This window comes from Aquila chrysaetos, chromosome 7 (genome assembly GCF_900496995.4).
Source record: "Aquila chrysaetos chrysaetos chromosome 7, bAquChr1.4, whole genome shotgun sequence".
NCBI classification, from domain to species: domain Eukaryota; kingdom Metazoa; phylum Chordata; class Aves; order Accipitriformes; family Accipitridae; genus Aquila; species Aquila chrysaetos.
In genome coordinates this window covers 1,137,668-1,158,141 of record NC_044010.1, presented here as the reverse complement: position 1 = coordinate 1,158,141, position 20,474 = coordinate 1,137,668, and the positions used below count along the sequence as shown (strand labels likewise).

The 20,474-nt window shown below is 49.3% G+C and overlaps 2 protein-coding genes across 4 annotated transcripts in view; both read right to left on the bottom strand.

Annotated features, from left to right (window-relative positions):
* Positions 1-20,474, bottom strand: part of NOP2 (NOP2 nucleolar protein) — a 96,781-nt gene that overhangs the window by 38,753 nt on the left and 37,554 nt on the right. The window lies entirely within an intron of this gene.
* On the bottom strand, positions 10,031-20,375 carry LPAR5 (lysophosphatidic acid receptor 5). 2 transcript variants are annotated; one of them, XM_030020455.1, is made up of 3 exons: positions 20,212-20,375; positions 18,653-18,750; positions 10,031-11,658 (listed from the first exon to the last, which is right to left on the bottom strand). In XM_030020455.1, the coding sequence occupies exon 3, from the start codon at positions 11,332-11,334 to the stop codon at positions 10,222-10,224; it is 1,113 nt and encodes a 370-aa protein (XP_029876315.1). In that variant the 5' UTR covers positions 11,335-11,658; positions 18,653-18,750; positions 20,212-20,375; the 3' UTR covers positions 10,031-10,221. The 2 variants fall into 2 exon arrangements, with proteins under 2 accessions (XP_029876315.1, XP_029876316.1); XM_030020456.1 differs by having other exon boundaries at positions 18,653-18,740; positions 20,212-20,372.

Sequence of the window (20,474 nt, the reverse complement as noted above, 5' to 3'; positions counted from 1 at the left end):
AAAACCATTTTGGTTTAGACTGTTAAAGTGTACGTTAAAATGAACAGAGCTTTACTATGAACAACTCCATGAATGAACATCCTCATCCGCTCCCTTTCCAGACTCCTTGGTAATGTCACAGAGACTGAACCAAATGAATGAAGACTCATCTGTTTTGAAGTCTTTGGTTAACAAATCCTACACCTTTTTTTTGGGGGGGGGGGGGGGGGGGGGAAGTTAGCAGACCGGATAGAAACCTCTTGATGTAAAAAAGGCAAGGTGCTCCCAAGGTCTGTGCTGTACCTCTTCCTAATTCCTACACGCTCTGCCCGCTTCCCCTTACAATTACCATACCTGCCCTCCACACTGGCCTATTGCCCATGCTGTAAGGGGTTTCACCAGAATTGCTGATGGGGCAGGTGACCGGGATGCCAGACCTGGATGGGGTCCATCCAAAATCTGCTGGAGGCTGTGATTCTTCTCCGTTACCCATCCTCTTCAAAAACCGTGATGCCATGGAGGATAAAGTGGGACAAGCTGAGAGGGACTGAGCCCTACAAGGTGTGCCATTCCCAGACATGTTTCTCTCTCTCCAGCAACACCTGATATGTTTGCTGACAGATGCAGTCACCCAGACTTGAAGTAGAAACAAGGATGGCATTAAGAAAACCCCCAGAGCTGCACATAGGAACAATGTCTGATGTCAAAGTTGGTCTTCAAGTCTTTCTGTTATCATCTTCTTTAAACTGGTTCTTTCGTCAACAGCTGAATAAAATCCACCAGCCAGCCAAAACAAGGATATTGTACCTTACCAAGTTTCCATGCAGTAGTTGTGTGCAGAGCCAAGTGGAATCTCTCTTTCTGTAATTTGACCCCTTTTATGGATGCTCAGGCTTTTTTTTTTTTTTTCTTTCTTCCACTTCCCCCTCCCGAGAAGCTGTGGGAGCAACAAAATATAAGAAAGAGATGCTGACTTTCCTTGACCATCTCTCTCTTCAAAACTGTAGCCTGGGAATCACTCCTCAAGCTATTTGGGGAAGGAACTTGAGCTGGATTTGATGCAGGTTTGGTGCAGGATGAGGAGTATTAACTGGCACTCGTGAGCTACACGAGATGGGGAAGCTGCAAGCTCCAAGTGGCTGCAGGTTCAGGCACAAGCAAAGCCCCATCCCAGACTCCAAAAGCATCCATCACTGTGGCATGTGTCCAAAGAGCCGAGACAAAAGGCAGTTCTGGGCATTTTCCCTGGCATCCAAGCACAGAGACGGTGCTATGAAGATCCTGTGTTATTGGTAGGGTCGCTGTGCTGTCAGTGTCTCAAAGTGTTCCTCTGGCGAGGAGGAGCACAAGCATCTTCTCCGGTAGGTCTCAGAGCCTTTCTTGTTCACTTCAGGCTCTGTTGCAGTGCAGTGCCTGACGTCTCACAGGCAACCCTGGCAATTTGAACTATAAAGCAGGACAACTACCCTCCACAGGACTCAGCCGCTAACGGGAACTCTGCACGGGGAAGAGCTGTCTGTCAGACTCTGAGACCCCCACCCACCACCCCACTCAGCCCGACAGGCAGGAAAAGCGATACAAAGCTCAGACGGATCAAACCATCAGCGCTGAGGAGGTTATTTCTCAGGATCACTAACGCCATCTCCATGCCAAACCTCCGCCACTAGGAAAGACTTTTTTTTTTTTAATTATTTTTTAAATCGGTGAAGGCTACCCCCTACAGAGGGCTACAGAAGTCACCCCGACAGAAAGAGAAGTGGTGGAAAAGGCAGGCACAATCAGCTTCATCTCATGTTTTGGTGTCCCTGGGAAGTTGCTCTCCCAGCTGAATTATGGTTTTGGTGCAAAGTGCCTCAGGTTTTTGGAAGAGAGTAGTTTTTCTTAGTACTTTCAGACTGCATGTCTAGCAAATGACATGAGGAAGGACAGCATGGAGGGAACAGAGTAGCACGGGGTCAGGTTTGAAGAAAGCAAAACGGAGAATTCTGTGTACGACAGGGCCTTCTCAAGCTTCAAAAATAGCTCAAGTGATGAGCCTGACCATTTCCCTCTGAAGCACTGATGTCACCCTGCCTGTGGCAATGATCTACTTATCAGATTGATGATATATTGCTACTGGCAGTTACTCTGAAACAGCTAAAGTCAATAAATACCATTTCTAAATTAAGTAGCCAGAGAATTTTCCTATTGCTTCTCCTATATTTAATTCTTCCTTGTCCAGTAAGTCACAGTGTCTCACCCACTGGCTTTCCTTTCCCTCGCCATTAGAAAGTACAAAGTGCAGAATGACAGAATGACCCGTGTCACCTTTCTGTCTGTCTTACTCTTTTACTTTCTAAATTTCTCATTCGTATTACCTCTGAACTAAGATGGCATTTCCCCCTCGTTGCTTATAGCCGTGAGCTCTTTGGCTAGGTAATAAACTTCGTGCAACCAACTGCCAGATCTCACTGGTATTTTTCTGTCTCTGTGTTTCTTCCCAATTCCCCACATCACTTCCCTCCTCTGGAGGCAGGTCTTTTTGGAGCACCAAGCGTGTGTGTTGGTGGTTCAGGTTACGCTCCAGATGCACACAAAAGGCAACCAGGTCACGAAGACAACCTCCGATTCCCAGGCCAACAACTAATGCCTCGCTACCCATTGCAACGCACCCCAAAATCGAGCCAGCTTGTGGCAGCGCCGGTCCTTTCCCTGCTCACAAATTGTCACCAATAATTTCGGCAAGTGCTAACGAAGCACCCTTACTACGGCTGCAGGAGTCTCTCGCATGTCTCCCGGATTAAGGTCGCCCATAGCACCCAGATTCAGGTCTCCCATAGCATCCCCCCTGCCCCGGCCGCCCCTTCAGCTCCGCAGCCTGCCGGGCACACGGCGATGCTTTCAGCAGCTGCACAGCAGCGACTGCTGTCCCTAAGCCATAGCAGCATGTTTCCCCAACACTTCTTTTTTTTTTTTAACCTCCCTGTCCCCTCTGAATAGGCCCTAACCGGGGGATTCGAGCGCTGCAATCATGCAAATCGTCCCACCGGGTTTTTTTGTAATGCTAATTATATCAAATGCATGCTCGTCAATGAGAATGTCTAATTCCCCTTGCTCATTATCTAGATGTTGCACACCGATATAGAAGCATCTGAAAAAATTCATCTCCTCGCAACACAGCGTTTGTGAACCCCTTGCCGCCACCTTCGCCGCCCCTGCCTCTGCCCCAGAGCCCCCAGGTGATACTGGGCATCAGCACATGCGCCAAATTGTCCCCCAAAGCCACCAATCCTTTGCCCCTTCCTGCAAAGGCTCTCGGCTTGAGACTTTGGCCTTTGATTCGCAGAATTGCTTAGGTCTTGTATTTGTGACTGAAATCAGTCGGAGCGACACAAAGAATGTATATGTGCTATATAGCACTCTGAAAAGTGACATCCAAAGTAATTCAGAACATACATTTCAGCTGCTGTTTCCTGCCTATAAAATAGTAATAATACCATATCGGCTTATGGGCCTCTTGTGAAAGAAGTTAATTCAAATTTATGAAGCTGTTGGATGCAGGGATGATAAATACTACAGAAAAGCATGAGAAGATCAGTAGCCCCGTTTGCAGAATGGAGTTTGGCTATGTGCGTGCAGTAAATAGCTGATGGATTTGTATACTGCATGTGGGGGAAAAAAAAAAAGAAGAAAAATAGCAAATAGCTACTTTTTTTTTCTCTTTCTGAGTGGTTTTCTTCCTACGCGGGGAACAAAGAAGGGACTTCGTGGGGAAAACAATCTGTCATTGTGTAACCAAGGACAACCGTGACACCTATGCACAAGGAGCCCACAAGGAGAAAACTAAGTCTGGCATTTCTGAACCCAAAGTGCAGGGCTTCGAAACCTTTTTTTGGGGGGTGTGTGTTTTCATTTATGGCAGCGCTCCCTAAATGCACGAGTTCAGCATTTGCCAGGCTCTGACCAGGTAAAGCCCTCACGGAAGACACTGCCCTGCGTGATGGGCGAGATGACTTTCAAATCCTTTTATTGGTGTTGCTTCTCTCTTCTTCACCTCGTACTGGGGTGTTGCTGTCCTGACAGCAAAATTAACTCCCCTTCTCCCCCCGCTCCCGGGCAAGAAGCACTCACACCTTTACTTCCTTCTGGTTTACAGCTTCTTCCCTTTATTACCTTTTTTTTTTTTTTTTTAAATTGCTTTTCCCCAAAGGCTGAGAGGAAGACAGAACAAGAAATAGAGCCGTGCCCTGCTGCACGATAACGCAGGGCAATTAGCCTTGATGGCCGCAATCCTGGCGACGAGCCTCCCGGCTGGCAGCCACTACCCGCCCCGGGGGACACTGGGTGTCCCCCCCCGACCCCAGCCCGCCCGGGGAGGCCGGGTACCCGCTCCCCCCCCCCCAGTAAAACCAGTTCCTGCGCCCGCAGGGTCCCCGCTCCCTTACGGCTACATCTCGGAGGGAGCCGGTGCTGCGGGGAGCTGACCCCCCCGCCGATCCTCTTTCCCCTTCGGCCGTCTAAGGGGAGCGCCCCCCCCCATCTTCTCGCCGTCCCCCCCCGGTTGGCCCCGAGTCCCGGAGCCGCCGCCGGGGGCCGCTGTTGGCCGCGGAGAACGCGAGTGGGGCGGGAGCGGCGGGGCGGGGGGGAGCCGTGTATATATATATATGTTGGTTTGGATTTGGACGTTCTTTTGTTGTTTCAGATTAAAAAAAACAACAAACCAACCCGAATCAGAAAGCCAACCGTAACGTTGGTCACGAAGACGTTTTTCGCCGCAAAAACATGCTTTTGTGTGAAAGCGCTCCCCTCGTTTCAGCTCGCCCCGGCTAACGGCTGGCTGGGGGGGTTTTGCCCACGCAGGCACTCCTGGAAGGCGGGGGGTAAGAGACCGCCACCCTGCAGGTGTCCCTCTGAAGCCGGACAGGCTGTTCCAGGTGTCACACCGAGCGGAAGGTTTGGTCCTGTCCTCTCTGTCCGTTCCTGATGCGGCGACAGGTTGCTTTATAGCCCAGTGATGTCTCTACTGGTTTTCTCCTTCGCCCCCCCCCCCCCCCCATCTTTTTTCTTTTTTTTTTCCAGCCAGAGTCAGAAAAGGTCTTTCATCATCACTTTGTGGTGAAAAGTTTGATCCTTTCCCTCCACCCCTTCCCCTCCCGGAGAAAAGTACTTTCTTGTTCCCTTGTATTTCAGGGACTGAAGCGGAGAGTGACTGCCTGCGCTTCAGGCGGTAGTATTTGCAGGGCAGGGAGGTTTTACAGCTGGCATGGAAGACTAGATCACCGCTGCCTTGTCACTGTTACTAGCTGAGTGAACTAGGTTAAAGCAGTGATAGCTATGTCTGGCTCCCAAATATCCTCAAAGAAAATCATCAGCATAGCAGGTTCTTCAGTGATATGACGCTATTTCTTCTTATTTTGCTTGGGAGCCCTTGGAGACCGCTATCTCGCCGTGCAAGGTGCTACGCAAGCCAAACAAAAAATGATCCACGCCCAAAGTTTTCTTCGAGTGTAAGAGCAGAGACAACGGATGACATGGAAATGTGGGAAACCGCAAGGAAACCCTGAGATGATTTTGGTCAGCAGGACGTACAGCGGTATCAGCGCAGCAGCAGCCTGGCCTCTGCCGAGATTCTGTTAGCATTGCAGAACACAAGAGTTTGAAAGAAAGGCTTCAAAAGCAACTCATGAAATGCAAAGCTGAGACTGACCGCTCAGTCACAGGATCAAGGACTCGGGCTGCAGCTGGAAGGCAGGCAGGGTATACAAAGTATAATCCAAGCAAGAACAGCTCTAAGAGGCAATGATAATGAAGAAGCTGGAAAAATGCTTGGGATATCCGATCAGCATCTAAACCACAAGGTCGGAGAATCATACAATTATTTAGGTTGGAAGGACCTCTGGAGGACATCTGTTTCAACTCTCAGCGACTGGGGGTGAGAGGGAATAACCTCCCAAGCTCAAAGCAGGCACAGCTTAAGTTGCTCAGGGCGTTTGTAATCCAAAATACATGTTTCGTTGGAGGGATACATCAAGTGGTGGGAGGCATACAGCCAGCATGTGGTGGAAGGAATACAAACAGTAATAAAAACAATTTGAAGCTTAAGTCTGGCTTGTTCTGGGACTTCTGAAACATCTTTTCAAGCTGACTTACAGAACACAGAGCGTCAGTGGGTTTCTAGAAAGTGTAAAATACATTTAAGATCACGATGAATAGTCGTAACAATATGTTTCGATATCATCCAAATAAGGCACCATTTCCAGAAGTGACTGGCATGTCTGTTCTGGAAGCCAAAAGGCTTGAAATCCTAATGTATTTATGCATTTTTGCAGATATCCTGTCTGATCCATATAGAATAAGCATTCTGTGCTTCTTTGCCATCTCTCTGACCTTTCACTTGTTTAGTCTTACTTGATAGGAAGACATTTTTTTGATGTTCACATCTGTGAATGACACAAGTGCAGGGAAGCAGCAAATGGCATCTTTTACCCCTGACATACTTAGCAGGAATACTAATTCAAGAATGATCGCAGTAGGACGTAGAGGGTCAATTATAGAAGTTGAAAAGGCTTTGCTCAGCTTATATTCTCATTTAACTTTCCTTTCTTGAATACCATTGCTTTACGTAGTTTGTTCCTGTTGTTTTAAACACAGGCTTTAAAGTGGTTCCGTTTTGTAGCAATTGGTATTGTTGGACACCATCATACCCTAGGACTTTCAGATTTGTTTGTTTGGCTTTTTTTATACATACTTGTTAAACAGAAGCTATAAGGCAAGATAGGGTGAGTGGCTCATTTCACTGAGAGACAGTACATGCATGTTCTCTTCTTTATCACTGCGTGATGGAATAAAAAATTCAGGCTAACAAAGGCAAAAACACAGAAGCAGAAGACCTAGCGAACACTGATTCTCTCTGGCAGACATGAAAAATATCCAAAATACCCTCCAGAATCTAAAGTGATTAAATTTGACTAGACTCCTCAAAAATGAAACAAAACCAATGCAAGCTGAAACAGACTGAAAACCCAAAGGACAAAATGCAACAGCCCACACTGGGCACACTATTGCCTATATATAACAATTAAGGAAAGCCTTCAGAAACCCAAAGTCAGGAACTTTTCTGCTGTGTGTGGCATGACCAGTAGCCCCCATTATTGTTAAACTGGTTGATGCGATTCATTAAGAGATGAGCTTTTCAGTTATTTATAATTTTGTCAAAATATTTGAGCTAAAATTTTCTCTGCTGGAGGTGGAATATTTATAAAATGTTCCAGGTAAAAATAGTTCTGCTATTTTCAGGAATTAAACTATAAGAAAAGATGATGTTTTTCTGATGTTCTTTTTGAGAAGTTCTGTGTTGTGTTTTGGCGGGGGGGGGGGGGGGGAGCAGCCTCTTCCAAAAGAGTGGCGTCCGCCACCTGACATTTCATTCATGCTTGCCAAGAGAAGATGGAGCCAGACTCTGCTCGCAGTGGTCCCTGAGAAAGCACAAGAGGCAACAGCCAGAACTTGCAACAAGGGAAATTCCTGCAGAGCGTTAGGAAAAGCCTCTCCCCAGGGCATGTTTCAGCACCGGCTGTGCTGTGCTGTGCGTGCCCCGAGAGACGCTGAGGACTCTCCGTCCTTGGAGGTGCTCAGCAGACACCTGGATGAGGCCCTGACCAACCTGAACTAGCTCGGAGTCCTGAGTGCATCCTCCCCGCTCCTGGGGCTTTGGCTGTGTGAGCTCGGGGCCAGGTCAGAGACAGGGCAGTTGAGGCTGCCCCTTCCCTCTGGTGACTTTGGGGAGAGTTTTCAGAAAGCTCTGCTCCAGCCTCAGCCAGGGCTGATCCCCTGCCCCAGGAGCTGCTTTTAAGCTGGTGCGCTGGCCCTCGCCTCCTGCCTGAGCAGTCTTGCCCGTGCCTGGCCGCGCGCTGTGTCCATCTAGACCCATGGACAGGCTTCCTGGCTTGACCCGAGACCTGCCTTGTCACGATGGACTTGTCTGGCAATCGCCCCGGTTTCTGCCTCCAGACCTGACCCTGATGCTGACTTCTTACTTCAACCTTGGGCCTGCCTCGTCACCACAGGCTTGTCTGGCAATCTAGATTCTCGGCTGAACCCGGCTGTCGTCGCTGTGCCTGCCTTGCTACCCCTTGCTGGGGAAGCCCTTTCCTCTGCCGTTCCTTTGGGGAGCAGCCAGCCCTCACGGACCCCAAGAACCTGCTGTGAGCAGGGAGTTGGGGTGGAGACCTCCAGAGGTCCCTTCCTACCCAAATCTTTCTGTGAATTTATGACAGTGCTCTAGCCAAGTTAAAAGGAAAGAAAAATTCAACCTCTCTGGGCAGGGAGGAAAACATAGCGGTGAAGGCTCTAGGTGCTCAGGTGCGTGGCGTATTAGATCTGAGGAAGGGAGAAAGGACCGGAGGAACAGGGACAAGGAAAGGGGTCTAGGAAATAGGAAGGTGGAGGAAGATGCGGAAATGGACAGCAGTGCAGCTGCTGTAATATGGCTCCACTGCCCCGTAAATCCCGGAACAAAAGGGTAACACCAGACCCTAGCAGAAGGTATGCGCACAGCTCTGCTTCCTCTGCAGCTGCACTATGTCACAAATGACTCACATTCACATGGCAGTCCTGAATTTTCAAAATAGAAATACCTACTGCCCCGCAAGCCCTCCTCCACCTTTCTCACTGCATGTCTCAGACACAATTAAATGTCCTTCGTCTGCAGACATATTTCAAGGCTGGTCTGCTGGTGATGCACGGGCCGAGAAAGGGGACAGAGCTGGACTACCTGGGGTGTGTGTCTCCCAAGGCAGCCTGTGACACAAGGATCTCTCTGTGGAGAGGCTCGTCATCTTCTACAGGTCTTCTCGAAGACCTGCCTCTACAGTCACCTGTAGTAGAGGTCTGCAAGGGAGACTGGAAGATGGATTTAAAACCCTGCATCGCCTAAACGGTATTGTAACACTAAACCATGATGCATTGCAATCCATTTATTCCTGCAGCCGTCATGAAGTAAGGACTTGAAATAAGATTCATTGCTCGTTTAGAAGTCTAAGAACCAGGCCTTTACTCTGAACAGCATTTCTTGTCACTTTCCCTTACCATTCTTTTAACATTTCCAAAAAATTCAAATACACCCTAATGGACCCACTCTGGGATAGCCCGAGTCCTGCTGGAAGCCACAGAGGGGCTGTTTTGCAGTGGAAGTGGAAAGGCAACCCTTGGTCACTAGCAGGAGTGCATAACCGGGGGTTCTGGCACTGCCGGTGTACAGCTCGATCTCTCGCTGCTGGGGAGATTTATAGGGTTTTCCCATACAGTGCAGGCTGAAAAAGCATGTACAAACAGTGCAAGCAAATATATTTCACCGCAGCCTCATTCTGTGACATCATTTCTTTTTAACAGTGCGAATCACTCAGACCTGAAATCAATCACCCTATGGCCAAGTGAGAAGGAAGTCCAAAGCACTACTGTTAATGGGAGCTTCAGAAATGACGACAGTGTTGGTATCCTGTCTTTTTTCTGGGGCCATTACGAATGTCGGGTGTATTTTTAAGTACGCTAGCGTTTCCCAAGATGTTTTGCTTTAGGTAAGTGTATAGCCACTGTGCGGCATGTGTGTGTACAGCTGCACAAGCACATTTGACATACCTCCTAAAGGTTGTTCTGCTAAGGTCTGTGACTTACTATACAATTAGGAACCTCTTTTCTGCAAGAGTACTAAACACTCAGCTATCCTCCTTGACCCCAACAAGGGTTGCTAAATACTTCAACTCTTTCGGAAAACTAAGACACTTATTTAGGCGCCCCAAGCTGGACTTAAGACTCAAATCAAAGCACCTAGTTAAAAAAACAACAAAGTTGCCCTCAGCCGTTAGGACTAAATTCACTCTGTCAGCAGTGAGTACCATAGCTGTGTTCCGATTATCCCCAGAACTGCTTCACACTACAGTGCAGCCAGGAGGTGCTCAGGCAGGATGGACTTGCTCTAGGAATCTATGCTGACCAGAGCTGGACGCACTAGGTTTGCTTCAAGTCCTTGCTCCCCACTATGTTTCCTGTACCAAAAGAGTCGGGTGAGACCATGTCACCAAGACATCTCCGTTTATTCAAAACAACCTTTCATCCTTCAGCTTTGTATCATCACGTTCACCCACGTACAGTCTGCTGCGCTCCCTCAAACAGTTTGCTAAGTTACCCTGAGCTGTTTCCCACAGTCTTGCTGTAATTATTGAATGGGTGACTCTGCAACTCTGCAATGGTGTGACCTTTCTGTGGTTATATTTCCGAGTCCTCCATAGGGCCATTCAAAAATACTGCAGGAGGAAGTGATGGCAAAGATTCACTGGAACAGATGAAGTCCCCCAGTGGGAACTGTTTCTCTTTTGAGACAGTGTGGCCTCGGGTTGACTTACTGTGCCCAACCTGCTTCTTAAGCGTCCCTATCTCTGAGTCCCAGGCTTGTCCCCGCCGCAGTTTCTTAAAGGTGTTACGGAAACCCTCAGTACTGAAGTAGTAGATCAAGGGGTCCAGCGTGCAGTTCATGCTGGCCAACAGCATTGTCATAATTAATACTTGGCGCACGGAGACCTGTGTTTCTTGCTCAGCCTTCACCACCCGGGCCTTTATCATCCCATAAACTGCCAGGGTAGTGTTGTAGGGCACAAAGCAAATGATGAAGATGACCAGATTGACCAAGAGGAGACGGATGGTCTTCTGCTGTCGCAGGGTCTTCGTCTGGCTGTCCTGGCAGAGCTCCTGAAAGATCCGAATCGAGCAGTATGTCACAGAGCTGAGAGGCAGGAGAAAACCCAAGATTTCAGCCAGGACGACGAGGGGGAAGAGGTTGTTCTGCCACATGTTGTCACTAAAGCTTTCAAAGCACAGATAAATGGTCTGGTTCTGCACCTCGCAGTGGTTTTGCTTGTGGACTATGGCTGTGGGGATGGAGCCCATGAAGATCACAACCCAGACGATCAGGCAGAGGAGCTTGGCCACCTTGGGGCGCCGCAGATGCCGCCAGCGAAGCGGGTGGACAATGGCAACGTAGCGGTCCAGGTTGATGCACATGAGGAAGAGGCAGCTACCATACATGTTGATCTGGAAGACAGAGCCAGAGACCTGGCACAGGGTGTTACCAAAAGGCCAGTGGTGGTTGGAATAGTAGTAGAGTCGCAACGGCAGAGGGAGCGTGAAGGTGAGGTCGCTCACGGCCAGGTTGAACATGTAGATCATCACTACAGACTTCAGGCGCAGGTAGCGGATGAATATCCATAGGGCCATCACGTTCAGCATCAAACCTGTAATGAATATCAGGATGTAGCCGGGCAGGAGGAGGTGGTGGTGGAAGCTGTAATCCTTGCATGTCTGAGACATATTGGAAGCTGACATGCCCGGCGGGGATCAGGGGAAGGTCTCAACCAGAGGGTTGAGCCTGCTGGTGGGCTAACGAGGCACTGAGACAAAAGCACTGAGAGAAGTCATTCCCCTCTAAGAAGCGACAGGCAGGTCATTCCCCTCATTTGCAGCTGGGAGGTGGATGGGCACATCTCTCTCTTGACTGGTGCTGCTTTGGATTGCTGGTCCGTGCTCATCTGGCAGGGGTGGTGATGTAGTCACCTAGAGTCAGCTTCTGCCTCTGGTTCAGCAATTCTTTCCGGTGGTTATGGGGATGCTGATGCGATGGAGGGTCATTGCCAGTTGTCAGCACAATTCCTGGTCAGAGTGGAAGACCAAGACAGAAGAGTTTAAGTTAGAGGAGGAAATCTCTTGAAATGTTAAAGTCCCACCATGGTGGCTTCTGCAGCAAGAGTTCACAAAGAAACCAGAAGACTAAGAAAAATGGACAGTAGAAAAGTGAGTAATTATATGGCAGAAGAAGCCAGAGCACAGAGGAGGTAATTGTTGTACAGAATCATTTATCGCTCAGCCCCAGAAAATGCATGTTCCTTTGATCACTGCTGGAAGCACATGTATACAAGAAAGGGACAGCACAAGAGCACACAGGGGAAGTAGTCAAGCCAGCTCTAGAAAAAGAAAGAGAGAGAAAAAGAAAAAGAAGAGAGCAAGCTTTTTGAGGGAAAAATGCTGACTGGAAGGAACTTAAAATAAAAACTGCGTACTATTGTTTTATATCAGAGAAACAGGACTTTGTACATCCATTGCAGATAAAAAGAATTATACTACAGTTAGACTTGACTCCACCCTAGCTCCTTTTCCTAGGTGAAACAACCCACACATACCTGAGTCCCAGCTAGTTGGAATTCCTTACATTTCTTCCATTCATACAGTTCCTTTAGTGTTCTCACCTGCATGGGACCAGTGGTGTTTATTTGGACTGCATGTCCTCAGATCATTTTCCCACTTACAACACCGTAAAGCATGTCGCAGCCCATGTCCCACAAACACCGAGCAGCACAGCCAGGTAAGGGAGCACACAGTAAAGAAGGAAGGGCCATGGGATTCGTGTGGACAAACATACCTGTGACTCCAAAGTAGTGTGAGGCTGGTAACCACTTTAGATACCAATGGTAGCACTGTCCTGCCAAACATTGATCAACTGGAGTGAGTCCAGTGGAAGGCCACCAAAATGGTCTGGGGGCTGGAGCACTTGCCCCGAGAGGAGATGCTGAGAGAACTGGTCTTGTTCTGCTGGAGAAGAGAGGGCTCCAGGGGATATAATAGCAGCCTCCCTGTATTACGTTTGCATGGCAATGTTTTGGTAGCGGCGGGGCTGCAGGGGTGGCTTCTGTAAGATGTCAGAAGCTTCCCCTGTGTCCGATGGAGCCAATGCCAGCCGGCTCCAAGATGGACCTGCTGCTGGCCAAGGCCGAGTCCATCAGCGATGGTGGTAGCACCTCTGGGAGAACAGATTTAAGAAGGGGGATAAAACCTGCTGTGCAATAGCAGCTGGAAGAGAAAGGAGTGAGAATATGTGAAAGAAATCCCTGTGCAGACACCAAGGTCAGTGATGAAGGAGGGGGAGGAGGTGCGCTGGAGGAGGCTGATGCCCCTGCAGCCTGTGGTGAGACGGCAGGCTGTCCACCCCCAGCCCAGGGAGGTCCATGGTGGAGCAGATCTCCACCTGCAGCCTGTGGAGGAGCCCACGCTGGAGCAGGTGGGTGCCCGAAGAAGGCTGGGACCCCGTGGGAAGCCTGTGCTGGAGCAGGCTCCTGGCAGGACCTGTGGCCCCATGGAGAGAGGAGCCCACGCTGGAACAGGTTTGCTGGCAGGGCTTGTGACCCTGTGGGAGACCCACGCTGGAGCAGTCTGTGCCTGAAGGACTGCAGCCCGGGGAAGGGAGCCACGCTGGAGCAGTTCATGAAGAACTGCAGCCCATGGGAAGGACTCACATTGGAGAAGTTTGTGGAGGACTCTGTCCTGTGGGAGGGACCCCACGCTGGAGCAGGGCAAGAGTGTGAGGAGGAAGGAGCGGCAGAGAGAATCTGTGACAAACTGACCGCAACCCCCATTGCCCATCCCTCTGCACTGCTGGCGGGGAGGAGGTAGAGAATTCGGGCGTAAAGTTGAGCCTGGGAAGAAAGGAGGCATGGGGGGAAGTTGTTTTAAGATTTGGTTTTATTTCTCATTATCCTACTCTGATTTGATTGGTAATAAATTATGCTAATTTCCCCAAGTTGAGTCAGTTTTGCCTGTGATGGTAATTGGTGAGTGATCTCTCCCTGTCCTTATCTCGACCCACGAGCCTTTTGTTGTATTTTTCTCACCCTGTCCTGTTGAGGAGGGGGAGGGATAGAGCGGCTTGGTGGGCACCTGGCGTCCAGCCAAGGTCAACCCACCACACTACCCATACCTGCAAGGTGGCTACTGGAAGAGGACAGAGTTAGCTCTTAACAGTGAGGCATGGCAGGGGAACAGGAGGCACTCGGCATAAACTGAAGTAATGGAGACTCAGTCTGGATATAGGGAAAAATGTTTGCACTGTAGGCACAGTCAGTCATTGCAACAGGTTTTCTAGAGAGTTTGTGAAGTCTCCATCTTTGGAAGTTTTCAAGACCAGACTCTGTAAAGTCCAGAGTAACCTCATCTGATCTGCTAGTTGACACTGCTTTGAGTGGGAGGTTGGGCTAGAGACTGCCTTAATTATGCTGTGATTCTGAAATTAGACATCTGCTCTCAAAGCTGTCATGGTGGAGTAGGGGTTGGGAAGTATGACACAGTTCCCCACAGCCGTTTGCAGGGGTTAGATAGACACTCCCTCACAGAGCCCACGTAGATTGTGATTTACTTCAAAAGGAAAGTAGAATTTTCTGTCTAGAGGAAATCTTTATGTAAGGTTGATATTACTGTAAGAGGAAGCTACTCAGCAACTTGACAGGCATGACAAGCGTGTCAGATCTCCTGGATGGCATTGTGGGGCAATGCACAGATCTAGAGGGAGGATCTATTAAAGACAGAAGCGTGTGCTGACCTCACAGGTAGGAAAAGATTCATTCTGGCGCCAATATGTTAAACAATGAAAGTGGAAGTCTAATACGAGAGCAGACAGCTATCAATTTGCCCATTCTTTCGTGGTGTTGGGGAGGTCCATCACCAAGACAGGTTTCTTAGAGGAACTTCTACTGGTTTGTCAAGCTGTTCTGAGTGGATTTCACCCTTCTTGGTGGATGAAAACTTTGTGTGAAGACTTGCATAAGTTTAAAATATAAGATAATCCAGCAAGACAAGGCAAACATGCAAGAATGTTGTTGGTTTCAAGTGAAAAGATTAAATGCCTCAAAAAATCTAAAAGAGGATATGCCCGCTTTTGCTAGAGCCAAACCCCTGCAATGACTGCAGGCTGGACCGGTGAGACCTTTGTCCTGACCGAGGCAGAGTGAGTGAGACTGAGACTCTGAGAGACCATGACCTGCTCTAACACGTGTGCCCAGACCAGCCAGGTGTCAGGTGAAGGTGACTTGTCTCCACAGACAAGCTATTTTTATCAAAAGGTATTCAATAAACACCTCTAGAGAATATAATACGTAAGCACAGTCCACACTGTGTGAGATCAGTAGTCTATCTACAATTCGTATTCCATCTCAAATCATGGATGGTGAAGAGATAATGTAAGAACAGCGCAATCATGTAGTTGTGCTCCCTCAGGTTCTCTTCCTGCTTCCAGCCTATTTCAGCCCAGGCATTTCCCAAGCCAGAGGTGACCTATCTGTATTCAGTAGTCCTCGGGGAACTTTTCCTTCATGACTTTTTCCAGTTGCTTTTTGAGTCGATGTACAATTTACCATCTACAACATCTGGTGCCAGGAGTGTCAATGAGTTCCACAGCTTAATCGCATCTCAGGTGGAGAACCGCTTCCTTGTACTAATTTTTGAATCACCACCTGCTGGATTCAGTTCAGTGCTGGAAGACAAAGTGGAAAAAACATACCTGTTCACCTTCACCTTATCACTGATGACTTTATAAACATCTATCATATCCCCCCTCAGTAACCTTTTTTTTTGAAGCTAAAGGGTCCTTGTCTTCATAGTTATTCCTCACAGAGGAGCTGTTCTGTACTTTTGAACGTCCTTATTGCCCTCCCTAGCACCTTTCCACTTCTGCTACAGCCTTTGTGAGCCCTGCGGTGGGGTGGTCAAAACCCACACAATGTTGATAATGTGGATGCACTGAGCTGAGTAGGCGTAGATCTCATTTGCAAGAGGTAATAATGGTCAGTTCAGTTTGATTTTTCTCATCACTGCTAGATGAAATTTCAGCTGTTATTTTAAGGCCAGTCACTCACACTTCTCTTAATCTCTGCAGTTCTTCACAACCAACCCTCATCTTTTCTAACTTGAATAATTTTGTCTCCAACAGATTTGTTATTTTATTATTCATCCCTCATGAATAAGTCAAACAGTCCAAGCCCCAACACTGGTGTCTTATAACTCCACTGAGAAAACCAACCATCTACCCGCATTCTCTGTCTTGTCTTTTAGGCACCTTTTATCCAGGTAGACACCTTTTCGCTGAATTTCTTTAAGCACCATTGGTGCAAGCCCTTTTGAAAGCCTTTTGGAAATCAACATGGGCCACTGTTCACATGCTTGTTGACTCCTTCAAAGAAGGACTGAGAGACACAGCATCCCTTTATAAAAGCCATGATGACTCTTCCCCAGTAATTAGATGTGACTGCATGCCAATTGATTTTTTCCTTTATTATAGCTTCTACTAATTTGTTCAGCACAGACATCAAGCTCCCTGGTCTGAAATCCCCCAAGAGCCTTTTCTCAAATTGTGTCTGCTAGTGAGCCTTTAAAAGCAGTTTTAAGCTGCCATAAGGAGAGTTTCTGCTGTGGAAATCTCCCAGGCTTTCCTGCCATCAACATCAGTGCAAGAAATCTGTTTAGTTTTTTGCCCATCATCACCTTTTCATTTTTTCTGCGTGGTCTTTCCTGACATACTAGCCCTTCAGCCTTCGAGACATCAAACAGCAGACTTCTAAACTGGCAGCAAAGATCACTGGGACTGGAAAATAGGTTGGGTTTTTTTGAGGGGAATTTTTTTTTTTTTTGGGGGGTGAGTGGATGGAAACACAGAAGTAAGAATCTGCTAACGGTGGTGTTATTGAAGCTAAGCTGATATAGTCTCAAATTTGATGTTACAGATACTGTAATCAAGATCTCAGAGACCTATAATGAGATGCGTACATGCACGGTCCTTGGAAGGTGTGGGAACGGAGCGTTTCTCTGCAGAGCTCTGAAGGTACTGTTTTGACTGTCCCTCGCTGAAGAGGAAAGCTACGGGTAAAGCAGGCTGGTAGCAGGGAGACAGAAGAGCTGAAACTGGTTAGATTATCCTTGTTGGTTAACGTCTGAGAGCCACAGGCCATGTTCTTTGTGGCTGCCTCTAAAAGAACTTCAAGTACTCGTTGTTCTACGCGAAAGCCGCTGAGAGGTCTCAAGTTATCAGCTGCGTAAGGAGGCAGGGGTACCACAGCTGAATCGTCATCCTCCTCATGACGAGATGCTCTCTTGAAATCCTGAAGGAACTTTCTGGTTTGCGACTGACCTTATGTGGCCCAGGAGGTGGAGGAAGCATCTTTTTACCTCTCAGTGAAGACCAATATGAGCCCCTGAAGGCCATCTACCCACACCATGGCCTTTTCCCCAGCAGGGACAGAAAAGAGCAATTCAAACTACAGATGCTACCTAGGCAGATGCTTCTTTCTGGTTTTCAGTTGGAAAATGGATTTGTTGCTAGTATTCTTGCTCTGGGAGGGGGGAATGACACAGACACGACACGTGCATGTGCGTGCACACACACACGCACACTATGAGCACCCGCTGCGGGGACGTGGAGCTGCAGAAACTAGAAGGAAAGGAAAACACCCAAGGAAAACACAGAAGTGAGGGAGGAAGAGGTGCTGGCATAGGTGTGCGACGGGGGCAACATCAGCTCCCGTTGCTGTCTGAGGGGAGAGGAGAACATGATGCTGGAGGACGGGCAGACAACCCCGAAAAAAAACCTAGTTGAAAAGAACGCACCATCCTCCCCTGCCACCCCCCCCCCCTGCTGTGACCACCCCACTCCCCCGAGCGCTCGGGAATTGCCCAGGTCCCTGGCTGGCGCGGGGTGCTGGACTGAGATGAGCCCAAGGTGGGCACCTCTCGCCAGAGGCAGCAAAAGAGCTGCTAGGCAGGGAGGCCCCACGGGACATGCAAAACCCACGGGGATTTTGAGTTTTTTCTTTTGGGGGGGTGGGAAACCCTAGCTGTACTTGCATACAGGGGCTGGAACAGGCAGGCGTGCCCTGAGATGAGATGTGTGCCTGGCATCTCGTTGCCCGGTCCTGGGCGTCTTCTCTCCTGACGCTATCTCACCAACAGGCACTGCCTCCGAGCACCGTAAAAATGACAAAGGAGCACAGCGTGGCGGGATACAGGCTTATGCACGGGGCTGAGAAATGAGGTGGAAAAAGACAGCTAGAAAAGTCTTGCTGAGTATGCCGCAGGGTCAGTGTTTCTGAGAGTGACATATTTAAACTCTGGGGTGCTTTGGGGCTGCCCTGGGGATGCAGACAGAGAATGTGGCATTGGGGTGCAGAGCAGTGCAGCTGAAAAAGCAAACTGCACGAGCTCGCTTAGTAAATCTGAAACTAAGAGGAAATAACATGAGCACACCAAACCTCAAAAAACCCACTCAACTTTGCTTTAGAGATAGAAGGTATATTTTTTCATAAATATGGATGCTTTTTATCTGCTGTAGGTGATATTTAAGCCCCACTTTTCACCTTTTTTATAACCAAGAAATTAGGTTATTGTGATGATTAGAACCGTGAAGACATTAATTCAAGACTTAGGATGGCTCGTTTTTAACGACAGATACATGACATCGAAGCTGAGACCTTTGTATTTAACTCGTGGGATCTGATCACACTGCTGCTGCCTACTGCCTAGAGGTGTCACCCCCCCTTCATCTCCTGAGGGCCTCATGGAAGAGGACTTCCATCGTGGGCGCCTTGGCAAGTAAGTTCTACAGGCTGCCTGTGCTTCTAGTACCACAGGATCCCCAAGAAAGCCTCCGTTCGAACAAATACTGAGATTTACCTTGCACCTCGAGGTTCACTAGGCAACTGAAGAGGCGTAGAAGGTTCCCCCCGGTGCCCCGTGGTCAGGTCTGGCAGCACAAGTGCAGCAGCTCAGGGGGACCAGTGCCCAGTGCGCCCAGTGGACCATCCAGCTCCCCAGATGTTTCCATCTTGCTTACCTCTCTGCTGGTGAGGAGCCAAGGGTGCGCGAGGGCTTGCTGGCTAGCGATCGCCGTCACGGCGGAGGTCTCGATCCAGGCACCGCAACTGCAAGGAGCTTGAATCAAAACAGAACCAGGCGGGCTCTTTGGCTACTTGTTCATCCAAATCACAGCTGTCCCCTACCGCACCATGGCTGGTTCTACGTCTGCCGTGCCGCAGTTCATCTCCCCTCCTTTCTCACTTCCTGATGTGCTTCTGGCTGGCCACAAAGCATGAACTTTGCTATCCAAAGCTGATAAGCTAAAACACATCCTATGAAGGCAAATGTAATCACGAAAGAAGCAACACCCAGGTGTCCTTGCAACTGAAGGAGACCTGCCCTGGGTCATAGTGCCAAATACTTGCTCGTTTTCGCTCCCATGCTAACTCAGCCAACCCCAGGACTGACAGGGGGGAAATTAGAACATCCCCTCCCCAAAATATTGCCAAACAAGAGGTAGAAGTGAAATAGAGGAAGTGAGAGCAAAGTTGGTTTAGTCAGTAGCCAGTGCAAAGGCTCAGAGTCCTCTCAGTCCCCCCACGGGTTTGGGCGCTTTGGGGCTGAGCTCCTGCCCGGGGTCCCAGCTGTGCACTGCTGGCATGTGGCAGGGACCCGAAAAGAACCGAGCTCTGAAGAGGTGCCAGCGCCTGTGGCAGGCAAAGGCATGTGTGCCACAAATGTCAGTCCCTGTCGTTCAATGCTCCAGGAGGCACGATGCTAGGAAAGTACAAGGGCTGATTTAGCAGGACATCTGCAGCCTAGCACTGCCAAGCATAGTTGGGAAGGGATCTGCCCTTCTGCAGAGCCCATCTGGCACTCTGCTGCTTCAAGTCCTGTTTCTGCTTTGCCGGTCCCAGCACACCTGGAAGAAGACATGGGTCATGGGGACACTCCGAATCCTGCTGCTGTCCTTCCCCGGGAGCAGCTGCCCCGAGAAGAAGGCACCGTGCCTGTGGGCTCCCTCTTTCTTCACCGTCCTTGCCCGGCTCCTCCATCTGCTGCCTGTTGCTGCTGGTGTTTGACTTTCTCACTCCCTGCCTGCCTTGTTCTGCCATCACTGCCTTCTCATTCAGGGAGTGACATGCCAAGGGATATATGTTCCCGCTGCTCATAAATCCTTGGAGGGTACAATAGCACCCGAACTACTGATCTCACCCTGCTGCTTTTTAGTGCCTCTCTTTTTTTAACCAGACCCTCTTTCTCACTTCCTAGTTGCTGGGATCTTTGTTCTCACAGCTTTTTGTGTTTCTTCAGTTCCCATCAAGGCTCTGGTACTGATAAAGGCTTGCAGATATACCGGGGGCGGGGTGTCCTTCTTCCTTTGCAAAAGGAGTCTCTGACAGCATCTGTGGGAAATTTCACCCCCCCCCCCCCGCCCGCGGCCCTCGCCCCCCACACCCGTGTGCACGCACCTGGCCGAGCCTGGCAGCCCTGGCTTTACCGAGTGTGTCAGAAAAGGAGGACACGGTGGCACTTAGCCCAGGCAACGAGCCCGCGCTGCCCCGCAGCATCCCTCACCCAGCCAGGTTCACTCACCTCGCTCGGTCTCGGTGCATCAGCCCGCGAATTCTGTCTCCCCCCGCCCAGGCGGGTTCACACCTCTGCCCCTCGCTGTCTCTTGGAGGCTCAGCTTGTGGGGGAAGAGCAGCACAACCCCCGGCATTTCTTCACCGCTCTCTGAGTCGACAGCAGGTAAGACCAGATTACTGGGGTGTGTGTCGGAGGCTACACCCTGATGCTGCAGATCCCAACATGCCTGCCGCCCCGGAGCGCTGACTCCAGAAAGCAGGAGCAAGGAC

What these genes read in the sequence shown, in the direction of transcription:
- LPAR5 (XM_030020455.1), bottom strand. Translation starts at nt 11,334, where the DNA reads ATGTCAGCTTCCAATATGTCTCAGACATGCAAGGATTACAGCTTCCAC.